The 19528-nt window shown below is 45.4% G+C and overlaps 3 protein-coding genes across 3 annotated transcripts; 1 reads left to right on the plus strand and 2 right to left on the minus strand.

Moving 5' to 3' along the window:
- Positions 1-134: 134 nt before the first annotated feature.
- LOC139910048 (uncharacterized) lies at positions 135-4806 on the minus strand. Its single transcript, XM_071897245.2, has 6 exons — positions 4675-4806; positions 2044-2084; positions 1862-1931; positions 1440-1505; positions 454-894; positions 135-148 (listed from the first exon to the last, which is right to left on the minus strand). Exons 1-6 carry the CDS (start codon positions 4718-4720, stop codon positions 135-137), a joined length of 678 nt encoding a protein of 225 aa, XP_071753346.1. The 5' UTR covers positions 4721-4806.
- Positions 4807-6129: 1323 nt separating this feature from the next.
- Positions 6130-13597, minus strand: sars2 (seryl-tRNA synthetase 2, mitochondrial). Its single transcript, XM_071897293.2, has 16 exons — positions 13315-13597; positions 12528-12623; positions 12285-12314; positions 11990-12130; positions 11570-11624; positions 11372-11435; positions 10140-10245; positions 9993-10040; positions 9407-9515; positions 9152-9197; positions 8974-9061; positions 8351-8463; positions 8128-8221; positions 7130-7222; positions 6970-7035; positions 6130-6493 (listed from the first exon to the last, which is right to left on the minus strand). The coding sequence occupies exons 1-16, from the start codon at positions 13588-13590 to the stop codon at positions 6353-6355; spliced, it is 1566 nt and encodes a 521-aa protein (XP_071753394.2). The 5' UTR covers positions 13591-13597; the 3' UTR covers positions 6130-6352.
- Positions 13598-14139: 542 nt separating this feature from the next.
- On the plus strand, positions 14140-19347 carry LOC139910088 (kelch repeat and BTB domain-containing protein 8). The gene is made up of 5 exons (XM_071897296.2): positions 14140-14589; positions 14973-15126; positions 15396-15474; positions 15610-15837; positions 16086-19347. The coding sequence occupies exons 2-5, from the start codon at positions 14973-14975 to the stop codon at positions 17575-17577; spliced, it is 1953 nt and encodes a 650-aa protein (XP_071753397.1). The 5' UTR covers positions 14140-14589; the 3' UTR covers positions 17578-19347.
- Positions 19348-19528: the final 181 nt, after the last annotated feature.

Here is a 19528-nt window from a genome sequence, read left to right on the forward strand (position 1 = left end):
TCACCCTCTTCTGCTGCGGCTCCTTCACCTCCACCTCCACCTCCACCTTCTTCTTCTCCTCCTCCTCCTCCTCCTTTTTCTTCTCCACTTTGCTCTCCGCCTTCTTCTCCGACTCCTTTTCTCCTTCTCCCTCCTTATCCCCTTCCGTCTGCTCCTTCACCCCCTCGTCTCCGGCGCCGTCCTCCTTCCTCTCCTCCTCCTCCTCCTCCTCCTCCTCCTCTTCCTTCACCCGCTTCATCTTCCCCAGCAGCTCGTCCAGCTCCTCCTGCTTCTCCTTGCGCTCCCTCTCCTGCTCCGGCTTGCTCTTGCTGTCCTGCTCCTGCAGCAGCTCCTTCAGCTCCCGCTCCACCTTCTCCTTCTCCACCATCAGCTCCACCTCGTTCTTCCGCCGCTCCTCGCTCCTCTTCTTCTCCTCCTCCTCCGCCGTCTCGCCCCCCTCCTCCTTTTTGGCACCCTTCTCCTCCTCCTCCTCCTCCTCCCCCTCCTTCTCCTCTTCCTCCTCCTCCTCCTTCTGCAGCTCCCTCTCCTTCGCCGCCTCGTAGCGCTTCTTCTTCAGCTCCTTCAGCAGCTCTTTGAGCTCGTCGTCGTTCCGCTCCTCCTTGCCCTTCTTGGTGATCTCCTCGGCCAGCAGCTCCTCCAGCTCCTTGGCTCTCGCCTCCTCGGCGGCCGTCCCTCTGTCCTCGGTGCGCGGCTCCTCCATCTTCTCCTTGGTTGCCTCGTCCTCCGTCTTCAGCTCTGTCTCATCGTCCTCGTCGTCCCTCTTCTCTTCCGTCTTCTTCCCGGGCTCGGTCACTTCTCCTCGCTCCTCCTCGTCCCTCTGCTCGAAGTCGCTCTCGTCGTCCGCCAGGTTGTACTCATATCGCTCCCTCTCATTCTCCCCCTCCCTTTCTCTCTCTGCAAGCAGACAGCGATATCCAGAGAGTCACTCGCCTGTGTGTATGTGTGTGTGTGCGTGTGTGTTTTTGTGTGAAAATGTCACCTCTGTCAGATGAAAACATGCCCAGGAGAAAAAGCGGGCAGGTTCTTGCACTAACACTGTCACCTGTGCATAATTGATACAATACACTGGCCTTTGAATGGCTTTCAGATATGGAACCTACTCAGCATATACAGTATACAAACTAGTACAAACTAGTACAAAATGGACGGGTGTCACACTCTGCATTACAAGTAATATTTAATTAAAAACATGATGTTTTGGCAAGAAGGCCTTCATAAGACAATGCAGCAACTTATAATAGAGTATGGTGTTCATCCATTTTGTACTTATAGACCACTTTTATGGTTGCACCGCTCCTTATTGGATTTTTCACTGTGTAATTCAAGCAAAAATGAAATGAAAAACACCAAAATCAGAGTTACGTTTTCTTGCAATTGCAATGATGTGTTGGAAATGCACAAATGTGTGTGTGTGTGTGTGTGTGTGTGTGTGTGTGTACCATCATCAGCCAGCTCCTGCAGCTCCCTGAGCAGACCCTGATGTCTTTGCACTTCATCGAGCTCCTCTGCAAAGAAAAAACAAAAGACACAACAACACTTAAGGATGGCAAATCCACTGAAACCACAGTACAACACAGCAATACCTTAGGAGCAAATGCAAACAAGCTAACTATTTTATACAACAAAGGAATGCATCAACTAGATTAGTGGAATATAAAGCACATAAATATGTAAAATGCAGTAAACGTGGTAAAGCAAAAGGCAAAAGCATGGATTCAGAAAGTCCTCTATCCTCTATTCTCAAGTATTGACTTTCTCTACTGTCGCATTTACTGTAAACTGGAATTGTACTGATACACTGTGAGTCACAACTGAGTGCTGATGAACAGAGGTGATGTTATGATTATAATAGAGATGTCACCTGTTAGCCGCGGGTCACAGTCGTGGTGTGACCCGTCGCCATTCAGCGTCTCCTGAATAATACATTCAACCTTGAAGCACAACACACAAAACACACATTGTTAGTGGCAAACAGATAAATAAAGCTACATAAAGATACACATTATGCTGAGTGGAAGGGGAAGAAAAGGACTTGATTCCGACCTTGGCATCATTTAGGGGCGAGGATACTGGCCGGCATCCCACTAGGACACAGAGCGCGGAGGGAGGTGTGGAGAGAGAGAGAGAGAGAGAGAGAGCGAGAGATGGAAAGACAGAGTTTAAGGGAGAATGGGCGGAGGTGAAAATCAATACATTTAGCATTTCCGCAGCAGCTACACTTGCACCAAACTACCCTGACCGCTTGAAACGAGCACCGGGGATAAAGCGGTTTGTTTACTTAGTGATGGTTTGTCCCAGGTGTGGGTGGAACTGTTCCCTCATTAAGGTAAGCACAGTCACCCTGGTACAGCGACCCAGGAAAGAAGCTTTTCTCTCTCTCTCTCTCTCTCTCTCTCTCTCTCTCTCACTGTGTGTGTGTGTCTCTCCCCCGGGAAGCAGCTATTCCCAAAGGCTTTGCCTCACAGGTAGTTTCCCACCGGAGCTAAATCAGTCGCCCAATCCCGGCCTGCCAGCAGATCATTAAAGGCACACTAAAGCAGCCATCAGTGTCTTCCTCACTGAGATACACAGGAACACATGAAGAACGATTAACAGCCACGGCAGCAAGTCTGGCAGCAGCAATGTCCATCAAACTGGATTAAATGAAGCAATACTATTTGTGAAATTGCATTAAATAAAGTATTTCCACTTATAAAAATTGACTCAAACACAGCTAACGTAAATGGAATAAATTAATTTAAATGTATGCAAGTTGTGCACATAATGCCAATGCATTTAAAATGTGTTACTTTTATTAGCTGAATGGCATTAAACGATACATTATGTGGTTTCATATATCTAATAACAGTCAAGACACTTCAAACCATTTTAGTTCATTTTATCTGGTTCAGTTTACTTCATATTAAACTGAACAAATTTGTGTTGGTTTGATTTTTTTAAAAATATTTATTGAAACTGTGTTTATTTCAATGAAATCAACAAGGATCATGTTCATTTTTGAATGTGCTGTTAGACATGGAAACCTAGCCTCATATTTCACCAATATTACCTCAAACTATGATTGATAAAGACTTCTAGCTTGGATATTGCAGATACAGACTTGAACGGAACACTGTTTTCTATTAAAGTGTTAGCTCCATTGTTTGTCACCCACACACAGAAGCCACCAGCTGTACGTTTTAAAACTCTGTGGTCTGTGTGGACACACTGCCAGACCAGCAGAGATCAGGATCAATAGGCCTAATTGACACTTGGCTATTGATGAACCTCCACAAACACGTGAGTACAGCTCCACCCTGTAAAGCTCAGCATGTCCATGTGATGGAGAGGGGTGTGCGTGTGTGTTGGTGTGTTACTGTCTCTCTAAGCTGTGACACCCGGCCCTAACACTGTGATCTGGCTCTGCTCTCATTGGCTTGTCCTGCTGCCACCCTATGGTGCCATGCTCAGCCAAATGGTCCACATTAGACAATAAGAAAGACCAAATCGTCAGTCAAAGTAGGTTACTGCAGATAATATTCAAATCATTCCACAGTTTCAGCACCAAGGTATGAAATGTTATAGATGATTAAAGGGACTGGAGCCACATATATGGACTAAAGCAGTGTTTCTGTGGTACTCAATAGTGAGTTTATAGTGACCTTACTCTACTTCATGGTTATTTTATCTCCTATAATATCACTATCATATTCCTATAGGATATTATCTGCAGTTTTGCCTTTGTTGTGATATTTTTAGTAGGCCAATCTTTCAAAAAATGTAGGCTATAGCTCTATTTCGTTAGGGTGGGGTTTGGTTATGATGTTTTTTCACAGCCATGACACACTGCTGTCTGCACCCACCAGCTGAATAAACCCTAAACCCCCAAACAAATAGGCTGTTCTATTAGTCTATGTACAATATGAAGCGTATAGCCGGTGTTACCGCATTACACTGTGCGTAACAACACTAGAAACCCTCTTTCGCACGCCATCTCACTCCAGCGCGCATTACTTAGACTCGCGTCTGACATAGCAAATCACAAACATAGCTGTTACAGCCAGTTAACACGGTTTTCACAGCGGCTCCCGCGGTGCGCACATGTGCGCCGTTCCGCTCACCTGTGCGGGACTTTAATCCGCATTTACCAGGATTGGTTTGGCTCAGTAGTTAGATATAATAGGTATTGGCTTCTATGTAAAATCTACACAACAACAGCCCAAACAGCTATAACAGTATATCGCCCGGCATAGATAATCGAGAAAACACAACAATCCAGTAGATCCATATAACATACAGACATAAAGGTGGGCGCTGAAGAAATTATGTAACAACGCCTTTGTTTATTAGTCTAAACCTACATGGGTTGTTTCGCCATTAGGTTACCACGCACCTATAATTATATTGAGGACAGTGTTTATCACTGGCAACGCATCCATGTTCCGTCTGTTTATTCTAAGGCTGGTTTCATAATATCATAACCAAAAAGGCTTCCACGGCTGAAAAAAACATAATTGTGGCTACAAATGAGCTCAGCTGCGGCAATAGGTCTATCAAAATATTGTGTGAAATATGAGGCTCGACACCGGCGTATTGAGCGCAACTGGCTACTCGAAATGTGTACCGTTATTTCATATTGAAGCGCCCTATCATAATAAAGTCTATAGACCATTAATTACTGTAATGAATCCTTACCTCCGACGGCAGTCCAGAGGAAAACTGCAAATATCAAAATTCCCATAGGATCCGAACAGTGAGGCCCCTGCAGGAGATAACCTTGAAATAACGGGCAGGATCTTCCCCACACACCCGCCGAGCGAGGTGGAGCCAAGCAGCGCAGTGTGTGTGTGTGTGTGTGTGTGTGTGTGTGTGTGTGTGTGTGTGTGTGTGTGTGTGTGCGGTGTCAGGTGACTGAGACCAGATCAATGCCGGAACCTCGTTAAGGTGCCAGAAAAAGTCAAGTAGCTTTCCTGCAACTATGTCATCACTAGGCTACTGTACATGTTAAATTATTTAAAGTTAAACACGCTCATCTGGCACCTTTCTATCTTCAGGTGTATTTATAATAGTATCAGATAGTGGTTTCCAAAGTGGGGTCCGAGGAACACCACGGGTCCTTGTGGGGGTTCCGGGAGGTCCACAGCAAAATGAGGAATACTTTAATTTCACACCCTAGAAATCCCAATGAATAATCCTAATGAGAGAATGTATAAAGATGGCTGTTCTGATCAGAGGTTCCACTGCCCTCTCCCTATCTATATGTACTGTATCTATGTGTCTATACGTCCCTATATGTCTAAACCTTATCAGAGGGGGTTCCTTGGGACACAATATTATTATTAAGTAATGTTGGGACTAGGGATAAACCTAAGTGGGTTAGTGGGTTGTGATTTAGTAAATCATTCTTTTGACATCTGAGATGGGCTTCTGAATGAATGCTCACCCTGGATTATGACTGTAATATCAAATCCTGCATATTGGTAAATGGGGTCTGTGGTCTAATATGTATTTATTTGTGGGTCCTTGGTATGAAAAGGCTTGGGAACCCCTGCTGGGAGATATTCAGTTAGTTGCGTGGCCTCTGCAAACATCACTATCACCACCTCTAGCTGTTGGTTAATTACTTTTGCACATTAATTATTGATACTTCATAACAGTTGGTAAAGGAACACACACAAACAGGACTAATGTCACCTCTGGGAGCCATTAAATACTCTTGTCTGCTCCATTTGCCAGCCTCCTCAAGGTCACAATAGTACAGCAGTGAGTGTGAGTGAGTTTAAGTGTGTGTGTCTGTATGTGTGTGTGTGCCTGTATGTGTGTGTGTGCATATGTTGGTTTCCTTCACTGAAAATGAAAAAAACTTTCAGATTTCCTGCATGCAATCCTCATGTAAAGAACAGAACATGTGAACCAGTAAGCAACAGAGGGACTGAAAGTAACTCTGGTTCTCATTGTTTATTCCTCTCTCCATTATCTTGACAGCAGACATTCAACTTGATACTGACAATTTCATGTCATTCGACAAAAGACATAAATATATTTACAGTGATAGTAAACCAGCGGAGAGATGGAAGGCTTCCGCTGAGTTGAGGTCGGATCCATTACCTCCAAACAGGGATGAACTCAATTCACACGCAACTCAAAAAGTCAACTGAGACTGCAATTAATTTATTCCAAGAAGAACGATGATCCTTAATGTGTTTGTCAATCAACCTAAAGCTCAATGTAGGAAACATCCTGGATGAAGCATGCTTCAAAAATCCACTTTCTGACTTGACTAACTTGAGCGTGAACTGGCTCCCACCTTGGATGTTTTTATGTTTGTGGGTGACGGTGGTGGCACAGTACTAGACGTGTGTGTGTGTGTGTGTCATCTGGTCTTGGGAGCGGGCCTGGGCGGACGGCTGGGCTGGTTGGGTCCAATGTATTTCAGTGGAGTGTACTCTGGTTTCTCAATTACTTCTAGACCTAAATAAGGCTGCAAGGCTCGGGGGACACGCACTGTTCCTTCCTGTGGAGACAGAGAGGGGAGCGATGGAGTTCAGTATTATCAATTTCACTGGCTATGTTTTCATCCAACTGTCAAGTGACTTTCAAGCAAACTTTGGAAATGTCGCAAAAAATTAAATGTGAAATAGGTGCGTTTCCATCAGCTGGTTTGAAGCAAATCCATGAAAAAAATTTAGTCTTTCAAGAATTGATTAGTATTGGAAAAGTCCAAAAACAAAGAAATGCTCCTGGTAATGTTCTGATACACCACCTAATGTCCATAAAACCAAGATGGCCGCCTTATACACAGGAGAGAATCTGCCTCAAGCAATTGCAAAATTATTTAATTACTTTGATGCAATGTTGAGGATATTTTATTGAAACGTGATGTTTCCATTCAGCATTTCTAGTTAAAAACACTATATTTTGCATAAAAATACTTGGATTGAAAACATGCGTCCATATGTGTATGAGTGCGTACACATGTTGGTGTCTTACTTTGGTCTGGTGAGTCTCCAGGATAGCGATGATGGTTCGGGGGATGGCGCAGGCTGTAGCGTTCACCTAGAGGAGGACACACATATCATGGAGGATTTAAACCACCGTGACGTAAACCAGTGAGAACGTACACCAGCGCTGGCCTCCTGTCCGGTCTTACCGTGTGGGCGTACTGCAGTCTGCCGTCCTCGCTCTCGTACAGGATGTTGAGGCGTCTGCTCTGGTAGTCTGTGCAGTTGGACCCACTGGAAATCTGATACATGGAGAAGGAGATCCGCCAGGCAAAAGCACAATCAGCATCAAAATACAACCGGCCTAGTGGAGTACGATGGGTACAGTAACAGTGCCGGGTTAAAGGAATAGTTCACCCCAAAATGAAAATTCCTACTCACCTCCATGACAGTCGAAATGCAATTGAAGTTTGTAGGACCATCAAACACATATGGTCCTATCTCGACCTTCTCCCAAACTACCCAAGTTAACAGTGCCATCTTTTCACAGCTCAAAATAAAAGCAAGAAAATGTCCATCAAATTTCTCCAAACAGCTTGTGCAGCATAATCCAAGTGTTTTGTAACCAAATGATGGCACTGTGGGTCTAAAAGTCCAATATTCTCCTCACTGACAACGCTCAAAGTGCAATCGTTTGGCTACAAAACACTTGGATTATGTTGCACACGCTGTTTGGAGAAATTTGATGGACATTTTATGCTTTTTTGGAGCTATAAAAAGATGGTCCCATTAACTTTAATAGTTTGTTAGAAGGCTGAGATGGAACTGCGGGGGCTAACATGCTGTGTGAAGTTGATGTGTACCAACTTCAACGGCATTTCAACTGACATGGGGGTGAGCAGATGAAGACTGACTTTTCATTTTGGGGGTGAACTATTCCTTTATGGTCTTCCATTCACACTGGAGCCATATTTACCCATATTTTATTAAATGTATGCAGTCAGCGTGGTGTAAAGCTGGCAGGTAAAAACTGTCAAATGAACCTTAAAATAAAGCATGTATACCAACACTGAGCTATTGTTTGGCTCATGCTTCAGACTTAAGGCATGCTGAGACAAATGAAACACTTCTCATATATCAGTAGAATATCACTTCAGGTCTGAGAACACTGTGAAAGTCCAGGCGACAGTGATATCATGAGGCTGACCTCTCCATAGCTGCTCCTCCCAGGCATCCAGGCTTCGATATCATACTTCCTATAGGCTGGAGGGCCGAGCTCCTGTGTCGGCATGTCCAGGACTCTGCGAGGAAAGCACACACAAGTACCACTTACATCTCATATTCAAGACACAACTGGTACCAGTATATGAAGGAGAAGGTGAGTGGGTGTCTGAGTATATGTATCCATGTGTGTGTGTGTGTGTGCTGACCTGTAGTGTAGTTCGAGCGAGGAGAAGATCTCCTTCTGCAGGGAGACAAACTCATCCAGGAGTTGAGAGCTCTCGTTCCCCGTCTCATCTGCTGTCACTCCAAACATCTCTATCTGGGGACACACACACACACACACACACACACACACACACACACACACACACACACACACAGTTAATTACAAAGACACTTCATATATATAGGGTTAGAGTATGTGCTTGTCTGTCAGTGATATCAGTAATAAAGAGCTAGGAAAGCACATCTGCAAATCTGTATGTACATGTTATCTATAGCTGTAAATTATATATGTTTGATAAGGTTAATAGATTTTTTTACATGCCCTGTATGTGTTATTTCACATACTTTACACATGTATGATCTGACATTATAGAAACGCATGTTTAGCACACCCTGCATATATGCTGTAAATTCATATATTTTTTACTTAATATGTTCTAGTGTTGAATTTGTAGGTTTTCTCTATTCTTATTTCTATCCTACCTTTCTTTGCTGTATCCCATTATCTGCTGCTGCAATGACCCAATTTCCCCATGAGGATCATTAAAGATGATTACAGTTTAAAACTCTAGTGTATCCGTTACAGAGTTGTGTTTCTCATTACCTTGTTGAAGTGATGAACTCTGTAGAGCCCCCATGTCTCTCTGCCTGTGTCTGTCTCCGCTCTGTAGCATGTGCTGCTGCACACCGTCCTGCGGCGGGAGATGACATGTCATGTTGTGTATAATTAGTCTCATATGACACTCTATCTACACCCAGCCAGGACAGGAAGTGCTGCTCACCTGACAGGCAGGTCCTTCCAGTTCACTGCATGGTCCATGAAATAACCTGGAGCAGACAGAGACACATCAGATATCTACTTACTTCATATTATAATTCACATTTATGACCGTTATCGACCTCTAGTGGCGACCAGTAGGAACTGTAACAATAACAAGAAAACTCATCTACACAGCCTACACAAGTCTCTGGCAGATTCTCTCAGATTCTAACGTGTTGAGAAGGAGCATTAACAGTAGCGAGCGGCGGAGTTTCACCTGCCACCCCGACCTCTCCGGTTCCAGCCAGGTTGAGGTCAGGGAAACGGGCCGGGTCCAGTGAGTAGACCTGAGAGCGGTGGGCGTTGGGCTGCATCCCACAACCCTCCTGGAGGGGGAGGAGACAGACAGAGGAACAAGGGGAGGGAGTGAGGGAGGGAGGGACAGTGTGAGGGTTAAAGGTGCTTGGGTCTTTCAAACCATCATGTCTGAATTTGGCACCAATTTTTAGTTAGTATATTAGTATATTAGTCACAATAACCAAAATTTCAATACTACTTTGGTACTGTTGGCAAGATGGATTCGCTATTTAATTTCTGAATGTTCAATGCGTTCACCAAATGTATTCTGCAAGCTTATATTCCATTTCAGAAGCTATGATGCTTTTGGTTAAAATAAAGTAGTGTTGACATTGCTTGATGGTTTTTCCTTGTTTGTCAAGGTATCATAGTAGTAACTAATGTTTAGATATTAAACTTAGTATTGGTATTAAGTCAAAATTCTGGTATTGTGACAACACTAATGTATGTTCAGATACACTAAAAACAAATGAGAGTGATGGTGGAATAAGCGAGCTTTGACTTACAAACACCGCCCCCTTCAGCATGTCAGGTACAACCAAGGGAATGAAGCCCTGCAGAAGTCAACAGATAAAAACACAGGCTTGAGGAAAGTGATGCAATCCATTCATTTCCACAGACTTAATATCTCAGGTTTCTACACACAGGCTTACCCGCCGCTGCAGTGTGTCCAGGGCAAAGTTTTGCAGAGCGGTCTGGAGTCTGGCCCCCGCTCCCCTCAGATAGTACGACCTGTGGCCTGACACATGAGCTAGATGTCTGGGAGAGGGGACAGAGGGACAAACATAACACAAGCATGATGGGGGGGTTATTGCTTTATTACCAATATCCAGGAAAAAGATTAAACTGAACAAAATATTACAGAACGATGAAAGAGCTAGGTAGAGAAATAAGAGACTGAGATGGACTAAACTCAAACCAACTGAGTACATAACTCAAAGCAAAGCATTATTGATGAGCTTTCTGTTTGAAACAAGTATTGCTCATATGATGTAGAACAGGAGACAACCAGTGATGTCATGGTAAACAAAAAGATGGGTAAACTATGACTTCCAGTTGGTGATCATCACAAGGCAAACAAGAAAAATAAATTCGTTTATGCTTTTTTCTCCTTAAAAAGATGCTTTTTCCATATAAATGACATCAGTTTGATACTACTTAGTATCCACTTTATATACTATGAATTTACATGTCAGCCTAAAAAGGTGGCACTATTCTGTAAATACAAAGGCAGTTAAGCTGAGTTTAGATGGGTTTACCCTCCACTACATTACCCAGAGACAACAGATGTTTAACATGAATGTCTGCCGGCCTCAGGGACGGCCTGGATGTGTTTAACTGTACATCTGTTCTCATCTAGACAATGAAGGTGCACCTCATGCAAAATTAACTAGTTATTTACTAATGACAGCTATACAAGCTGGGGCTAACGCCTGAGGGAGAGCACATTCTTTTATACCTGTTTTGTGGGCTTTCAGAGGTAATGTATTATGTGCTGATAAGTATGCTATGTGCGTGGAAGCAATGACTGAAGCGCTGAAGTTCAAGAATCTATTCAAAGGGCTTGTATAATTCAGGTTAGTGAGGTATTACAGTTGCCAATAGAAACCCCAGTAGACATGGGTCTAAATGGGAAAAACATGCGAGTGAAGTACACACTCAACTCGTCTCTCCACTTGTATTTTTTTCCCCATCGGTGGCGAACTGAACATCTACTTTTGTATTTTTGTTATCACACCTATCATAGCTGGCTGCCATTTCTATAGAAAAGGGAGTCGGACTTGTGAAGCTCAAAACATGAAGCGGAATAGAATGGAGACAGTAGAGCAAGTAGAATATAAAGTGGAGGAGTCTATTGGATAACAAAAGCCAGAGTCATGCTCACCTCTGTCTGATAAGTCCCAGCTCCTCCCCTAGCTCTACATGGCCTCTGGGCTTGAAGTCAAGCACTGCAGCAAGGAGGAGAGAAAATTGATTTTGGGATTCATGAGGATGAAGCACAGGACATTACAAGTGATTCATAGACATTTTTAAATGTCTATCCATCCACAGTTCATATCAATAAACAGAACACACTGATCACCTGGCTTCTGTCCCACCAGCTCCACCACCCTCGCCTGGCTCTCATCTCCAATTGGCTGAAAAAGGAAACAAGAACTTTAAAAAGGTTCAAACTACACTTATTTTCGAGGGCGATAGGACAGGAGAGCTTCTTAAAACTATCAACTGTGCCAAGCAAGAAGGTGTGCTTTGGCAGAGGGTACAAATATTCCACTTAAGAGGATGAGAGAAGCCAAGGCACTCAACTTGAAGTTAAAAAAATAAAAATTCCTTTATTGCATTGGCAAGTTCTACTCCCAGAGAAGGCAAGACGCCGAAACGTGCCGGAGTTCGTTTTTAATTATGTTCTGTATATAGAATTTGCCAATGCAGTAAAGGCATTTTAATTTTTACAGACGTTTTGTTTCTGGAACCATAGCAGCAGCAGTGTGTGTGTCCTCACCACATCAGGGTGTGTGGTGTTGGGCAGCCTCAGCGCTCGTCCGTAGTGTTCCTGCTCCAGCTCGCTCTCTTTAGGGTAGAGCTGACTCAGTCTGCTGCGGATCTCTCGGCCCCTCTGGCGAGCCTGGTTGTACTCTGGAAGCTGCATGAGAAAGAACCAGGACTCATCACTGTGCCCCCACACGCCATTTACTACTGACAAATGTAATGGCAAGAGAGCAAGAACATCAAGATTGGTTGACTCAATCGCACAGAAAGAAAGAGTTCAAGCTCTGATGAGTAAAAGTTGAACTCACAGTGGCAAGGGCTTTCTTGTCATTCTTGTCCTGTGAAGATGAGATTATGAACATGTCAAGTGTATGGATAAAGCTTATACTATTATTGTTTATTATCATAGAGGACTAAACAGAGCTCATTGTGGCTGTATTGTTTTTTGATATCCAGCCCTACTGTGAATGTTATCATCAATGCACTGTATGCAAGCAAAGACAGTTGTGGTAAGTCGTATTGACTACTAATAACCTTTAACCTTTACTGACCACTAGCGCTCTGACTGAGTCACTGATGTATTTCTTCTGCGCCTCCAGATCAGAGATGTCCTTCCTCACTGCTTGGAGCTGCTGCCACACACACACCTACAATGGATAGATAGAAACCGGCAAATACAGTCACACACACAAGCACACACACACACACGCAGTGAATATGATCATACAACAGTGTCAAGGTAGAGCGGACATCAAAGTGAAAAGACATCCAAGTGAAATTTAGCTTTACTTCCAATCAGGCAAGTAGCTTGAGGTAACGCCAAACTCAATTCAAAAATCTGGCTATTAAAATCTGGCCTTGCATATAGACAGACGTACATACCACATAAAACACGACTCAATATATTTCTTGAATCATTTGGAGCCACTCTTCAATTCAGCATACATACAATCCACCAAGCAGCATTCATTTCAATGAATGTTACAACTGGTTCGCACTGCTCGCTACTAAACACTGTTTTGGTGGCTGAGGCGAACCGGGTTTAAAAGTTGAAATTTTATTATAATAAGTGCTGTTTGGTGAATTGTATGTATGCCGAATTGAAGAGTGAATCCCAACGATTATAAAAAAAAAAGTCATATGAGTCACATGAATAATATTTTATGATATAAGCATTTCTGCTGATTAAATTGTCATGTTTTTTAATAGAGTTCGGAGGGTGTCGGGCTAGCTGATGCTCTGCTCCCTTGACAGGTAGTGACTTTTAGCACCGTTATGCTGGAATTGTTTCAATCTCACAAACACTATGCATCGCTATCTGCAGCAAACAAATCTTACAATTTCTCTGACATCGTCCCCTCGCAGGTCGCCCTTCCTGCTCTCCACATTGGCCATGACTTTGTCGGTCTCCTCACACACAAGTCTCATGTCCAGCTCCGGCTTGTCACTGTAACCATCACGGACATGTTCGTACAAACTGCTGCGGGCTCCGTGGGAAAAGTGATGCGGGGTGAATAAGGTTGTTCCCTGCCTTGCATACTGTCTTGTTACCGGCTTTAACGCGTGCAATGCTGTGCCTCCAACTCTAGCGACCATGCCAATGCGCGTCGCCATGTTTGTCTTCTGGTTGATGATGCATTCAAGTCATATGGGAAAAACCGGTACACAGACGATGGTTGGGATGATTAGGAGTGTCAAACGCTGTGACTGTTATCTGTGGGCTTTGTTTACTGTTGGTCAGCTTTTTAACGCTTAACGCACGTGCACTTAGTAAGTTATACATTTGATTTAATGTTTGAAATCATACCAATATGTACCACAGACGAAAACGCAGCACATAGTGCATGAATGCAACATGAATGCGGAAGTGTGTACGATTAGCGGAGGCGGGATCAAAATAAAAGCGACCAATAATAAGCGACCAGGAAGAAGAAATATTATGATGTTTTTGTTTCTTAAATGTTAATTTCAAAAGATATAAAACATTTATGCACAGGCATCGTTTTAAATTATGTCGGGGTCATGACCGACATTATAATTTCGCTCTGTTTGAGAGCACGAGCAGAGCTCAAAACAAAACGTCACGAGTCAAAGGTCAGCCAATCAGATAAGCGGAACTTTACGTTGCGGTAATGCGGTTCAGACATGACAAGTGCGGCCGACTGAACTCAGTCACATCTCCTCTGTCCTGTTCGGCTTTAAAAACTACAGTCTTTAACCTCTCGCGGCCGCGCTAGGTGTGTGTATGTAGTGCCATGGTGGACTGATATACTGCAGGGAGAAGGAGACAGACTGGCAGATGCACTTGCACAGGGGGAGAGTTTTTCTCCGCAAGCTAGGTTAGCCCGTTAGTGTCTGGTGGTGTTATCTGCATGGGGCTGGATGAGGACCGAGTAGCCTGGCGCGCCTCTCCCCGCAGGCCGGACGAGGCTTTCTGCTGAGCCCCGAGGACCAGACACACAGATGGGAGCCCTAAAAGCCGCTGGAACCGTCTGGTCTAGACATTAATAAACGGGGTGCTTAGATAGCCTACAGTTACCCTAAACTATCCTACCGGTTCCTGCTGAAACGGACACCCAAAGCTTCACGGTGGAAACGAGAAGAAGAGCAAAGGTAACGTGAGCTAAAATGCCAAGAGCAGTCAGCATTTGTCTGAAAATTTCTTGTCAGTCATTCTTATTGAAAGCAGAAATGTTATTCTCGTAATGGTAAAGATGGAAGTGGAAGGACATCTATGTAAACACGACTTACTTGGCTATAAAAGTAGGTTGCACAATAGGCTACTAGTTAGCTATCATGAACTTTGGCTAGAGAAACTCCTCTGTTCCTGTATTGGTTACATGTTGGGAGATGTTGGGCCTGTTACAGATATGACCTCCCACACACAGAGATTAAGCTGTTCGAAACCTGTTAAGGTCACTGCGCTCACACATTTTTGCATGCATGTGTATGTGTGTAAGTCTCTAACTTCAGTGTGAATGTGCACTATCCCTCAGATGAACGCGGTGCGGGGGGGCACAGTCACCTGGCGTCCCCAGCCGTGGCAGGACGGGGACGGGGGAGGAGGGGAGCCCCTGTCGGACAGCGACTCGGAGGAGGAGGACTTCCCTGATGACAGCACCACCCCGCTGGGTGACTACATCACACACGGTGAGACAGAAGAAGATGAGGCTAGAGTGGGGGGGTTGGCGGTCCAAGGACGATATTGGGAAACCTCTCTATGATCACACACTTGTCGTCTTGGCGTTGGTATCACTCATTTTCTGCCTCACCTCTTTTCTTCCCCTCCTCCACCTGTCCTCCCAACCCCTTTCTCTCACTGCCTTTCTTTGTCTATCTCTGTCACTTCCCCGCTTTCTAATTCTTACTTTGTCTGTCCCCTCCTCCCTTTCCCTCCTCCTTCTTCTTCTGTGTCTCAGGGTTGAAGCAGCTCCTGGATGCTCAGCAGTTGTGTGACGTCACTCTGTTAGTGGAGGGAAAGAAGTTCATGTGTCACAGGTAGGCCTGCCATCTCTCCTACAAAGGAGTATTGTGAGGGAATAACCTTGTAGCTTTTTCTCAGGTGGATATCTACTCCTGTCGTCTCCTGATTCCCTCCCTCTCTCCTCCCAACCTTGTCTCCCTTCAACTCAGAGTCCTCTTGGCAGCTGTTAGCCCGTATTTCCGGGCCATGTTCACCAGTCCTCTGGTGGAGTCTCGCCTCACTGAGATCCGACTGGAGGAGGTGACGCCGTCCGTCATGGAGACTGTCATCCAGTTTGTGTACACCGGTGAGGCGGGGCTTTCTCTGGACACAGCTGAGGACCTGTTTGTGGCCGCCAATCGGCTTCAAGTCATGCCCCTGCAGGACCTGTGCTCCAGGTAGCTGTTGCTGTAGCTACTGTGTAACAGCGTCAAATAATCATGTTTGCAACCTGATACATAAGGTTATGTTTTCCAATTCAGTAGGGTTTATTTTCACTTCCACATTAGCCTTCAACTGACATTTGTATTGCATGTTTCCTGCATTTTAAACAGTCCTCTCCTCACCTATTCCTTATCTTGCTCTCTCTCTGTCCCTCTCTCTTCCCTCCTTCCTTCTCTCCCCCTGCTCTTTCTCTCCTCTCCAGGTTTCTATTTGAGCACCTCTCGGTGGATAACTGCCTGGGGATGTACTCTCTGGCTCGCTCTCACCACGACCAGCTGCTGCTGCGTGCCTCTCTGAGGCTGGTAGCCCAGCACTTCCCCCGGGTGGCCCGGCAGAAAGACTTCCTCCTGTTGGACCACGGCACCCTGGGCAGCCTCCTGGGCTCCGACCGCCTGGGGGTGGACTCTGAGGCGGAGGTGTACGACGCGGCACGCCGCTGGGCGGAGCACCAACCCCTGGATCGCTACGTCCACATGCCGGCATTACTTCACCACCTGCGGCCAGGGCTGCTGTCCCAGGAGCAGAGCCGAAGACTGAGCCAGGAGCTGGGGCCCGCTGCGGCCGGCGAGGGCCTTGGAGGGCCTCTAAGACCACGGGAGGGCATGTTTGAGAAAAAGATTGTCTGCGTGGATCTGACGCCTCGGGAGGATGAGAATTTTGTGGCAACTGACTATACAGTGGACTGCTTTGACCCCCGGACAGGGAAGTGGGAGAAGTTGGCAGCGCTGGGTTCGCTGGTCTGTCCCGGCTGCACGGCTGTAGGCGACCGGTTGTTCGTAGCTGGTGGAATCCTTCGGACGGGCTCTGTGTCTGCGGCCGTCCACGAATACGATGCTGTGTTGGACCGCTGGATAGAGCGGCCTTCCATGGTCCAGCCCCGGGCGATGCTAGGCCTGCTGGGCTGTGGAGACTCACTATATGCCTTGGGCGGCAGTAACCGCTCCGCCCTGCTGGACTCCTGCGAGACCCTGGAGCTGGCGACACTGCAGTGGGCCCCCGGGCCTCGACTGCCGCTCCCCCTGCGCGCCTTTGCCTGCGCCGCCCTGCGCGGACGGCTCTACCTACTGGGTGGAACCACACTAGAGCAGAACCGGGCTGTGGTCCATTCAGGAGTGCTTATTTACCACACCCTGACCGACTGCTGGACACGTGTGGCGCTGGACTCCGGCGCCACCTGTCTCGCCGGAGGGGTGGCGGTGCGAGGGGGAGTCTGCGCCATCGGGGGCTACATGAGGGACGCCACCAAGTTCCTGGATGGAAACTACACCAATCTGGAAACGTTGGACGCTACCGGCCGCGTGCTGTTTTTCAGAGAGGGGAGGGGGTCTGGGGTGGAGAGGGAGGTGACCGGGGGAGGAGGGACGGTCACTGGGGAGCGGGGGAGCGCAGGCGGCGGGAGCGACCGAGCCCCAAGCCCTGTGGTTTTCCCCGGCCTGCCGCGGCGGATCGCGGCCGGGGGCGTGGCCAGGTGGAAACGGAGGATTTACGTGCTGGGCGGGGAGAACGGCTCGCGGTTCTACGACAGCGTGTACTGTTGGAAGCCCGGCTGGCGTAGCTGGGTCCAGAGACGCGAGAAACTCCCCGGAGACACCGGCGGGGTGAGCCAGTTCGGGTGTACCACTCTAAAGTTCCCTAAGAAACACATCCTGTCCAGACTGAGGCTAGCCAAAGACGACTGCAAGAAGGTAGCCTGATGCGGACCAGTGTGATCGGAGTGACAGCAGCGAGTCATGTGACACAGAGAGGAGTTCTAGGCTGCGTTCGAATTAGCCAGAAAATGGCCTGCTTTTCCTTGTAACTCCTCCTTGACCTCACTCATGTTGATGATTGGGTTGATGTTGATGATTAAGATGAAGTCACAAGGAAAAGACCATTTAATACAATCCGAGCGCAGCCATAGAGTAGGCCTATGATGGACTCAGTGATGCAGACAGACCGAGTGAAATTAATTACTACAGACAGTCAAAAATACAGACAGACAGTGAGTGAGTGGGGCCAGAAGCTAGGCAAAGGGCGACTTGTACCCGAATGTAACCTAATCTACCATTTGCCAGAACAGGGAACACTCAAGTCCTTTAGTAAGTTTGAGAAAGAAAAAAGGCCTTGAATGTATTCAAAATATATGTATTTTTGCCCTTTTGTAATTGCTTTTTTTTTAAATGTAATTTGAATTTAAACTTTTTGCTTTCTAAGATTTTTTCAAGGCTGTTTGGAAGTCATGTCAATGCTGAGAATTGATCAGCAGCAGTGTCAAAATGGGATTTTTGTTTCACGGGCCCCAGCCATAGGAGGTTTGAATGTACCTGGGATGGAGGTTATGATTATCTGAATACATTGTACCTTATTTATTGAAATGTATTTTGAAGATCTTTTTTTGCCGTTGTTGTTTTGGAATGATTATTTTTGCCCTGATTCTAATGCCAAGGCTCCTCTAAGACGGCACTGTGAGCTTTGAGAGCCACTGTCACAGAGAGGCAGATAAAGTAGGTGCAGATCTGAAAATGATTCTGCACTAGGAGGTAAAAAGTAACTAAATTCTGACTTTGTGAAAGTCCAGAAACTTTGTGTCCAGAGATGTAAGGTCATTGTTCCACTGTAAGCCATTATGTTTCTGTTTTCTCTTGCTGTGCTCCAGTCTCCTTTGTCCTCTGTTCTCCACTTGTCTTTTTCCATCAATCAGATTCAAATATTTCCAGGGAGATTGAGTGGTTTTAACCTGGGCCCCTTGCACACATGAAAAACACTACTAGCTGTGTCTGAAACCACCAGAAATTACAATTTCAACCAATTCTCTACCAATATTTTTGTCAGTTCATTGCCCAGACTGCAAACTGCAGGGTAAAGTGAAATGTTTGGGTGACCAAAATACATTGAAATGTAAGGATAATACTTTCCAAAAGGTTAGACATGCTTGAACATGTATTCTAAAACACCCTGTATAGTCGTCATTTGCAGTGGACATTATTTCAGTAGCATGTTTAGTAGCCATTGCATAGAGTATTAGTATTAGTTTCACATTGCCAGAGTTTGGTTCATTTGTCAGTTTGGTTGGCCGGTTGGTCCAGAGGTGTGAGGCTCCGAAAACTGAGATTCTACCGTTTGTATTTCTCGAAGATCCACGTCTCACTGTCTTTTTTTTTATTTATTTTTTTATTTTTTTATTTCCCTCTGAATTTTCACTTATTGACAAATTTTTCCCATCACCTGCATAGAGTTGTGTGCTTATAGGTTGTATGAGATGTGAAAAGTGATTGTGTGTGTGTGCATGCGTGCGTGTGTGTATGTGTGTGTGTGTTCTATGCTGGGGAACAAATCTATTCAACACGTGCTCTTTGCACACACACACACACACTCACATACTTCCACCTGAAGAAGTAAGTTGGCCTCATTCGTACAATCTGATGATGTTTTTGAACTTGAAAGGCAAATGGATGTTTTGATGACAGAAATGCTATCAAATGATTAAAGGACTATTTGCTTAAAAAAATTTTTACTGATTGTCTTTTATTCTCTTATTACAACTGTTTGTTTTTGTTTTGTTTTTTACCCACTATCCATTCATGATTTGATTAATGTTTTTCTGATGAAACACTTGGCTGATCAATGACCAGATTGAGAACCAAACCTACATAATGTGCAACAAGA

Source organism: Centroberyx gerrardi, chromosome 6 (assembly GCF_048128805.1).
Source record: "Centroberyx gerrardi isolate f3 chromosome 6, fCenGer3.hap1.cur.20231027, whole genome shotgun sequence".
Lineage (NCBI taxonomy): Eukaryota > Metazoa > Chordata > Actinopteri > Beryciformes > Berycidae > Centroberyx > Centroberyx gerrardi.

What these genes read in the sequence shown, in the direction of transcription:
- LOC139910048 (XM_071897245.2), bottom strand. Translation starts at nt 4,720, where the DNA reads ATGGGAATTTTGATATTTGCAGTTTTCCTCTGGACTGCCGTCGGAG. An exon ending in CGCCCCTAAATGATGCCAAG is followed by an intron (nt 1,932 to 2,043) that starts GTCGGAATCAAG and finishes TTGTGCTTCAAG; the next exon opens with GTTGAATGTATTATTCAGGA. An exon ending in CTGTGACCCGCGGCTAACAG is followed by an intron (nt 1,506 to 1,861) that starts GTGACATCTCTA and finishes TTTTCTTTGCAG; the next exon opens with AGGAGCTCGATGAAGTGCAA.
- sars2 (XM_071897293.2), bottom strand. Translation starts at nt 13,590, where the DNA reads ATGGCGACGCGCATTGGCATGGTCGCTAGAGTTGGAGGCACAGCATTG. An exon ending in GCTGGTGGGACAGAAGCCAG is followed by an intron (nt 11,436 to 11,569) that starts GTGATCAGTGTG and finishes TCCTTGCTGCAG; the next exon opens with TGCTTGACTTCAAGCCCAGA. An exon ending in TGGAGACTCACCAGACCAAA is followed by an intron (nt 6,494 to 6,969) that starts GTAAGACACCAA and finishes CTGTCTCCACAG; the next exon opens with GAAGGAACAGTGCGTGTCCC.
- LOC139910088 (XM_071897296.2), top strand. Translation starts at nt 14,973, where the DNA reads ATGAACGCGGTGCGGGGGGGCACAGTCACCTGGCGTCCCCAGCCGTGG. An exon ending in GGGTGACTACATCACACACG is followed by an intron (nt 15,127 to 15,395) that starts GTGAGACAGAAG and finishes TCTGTGTCTCAG; the next exon opens with GGTTGAAGCAGCTCCTGGAT. An exon ending in AAGAAGTTCATGTGTCACAG is followed by an intron (nt 15,475 to 15,609) that starts GTAGGCCTGCCA and finishes CCTTCAACTCAG; the next exon opens with AGTCCTCTTGGCAGCTGTTA.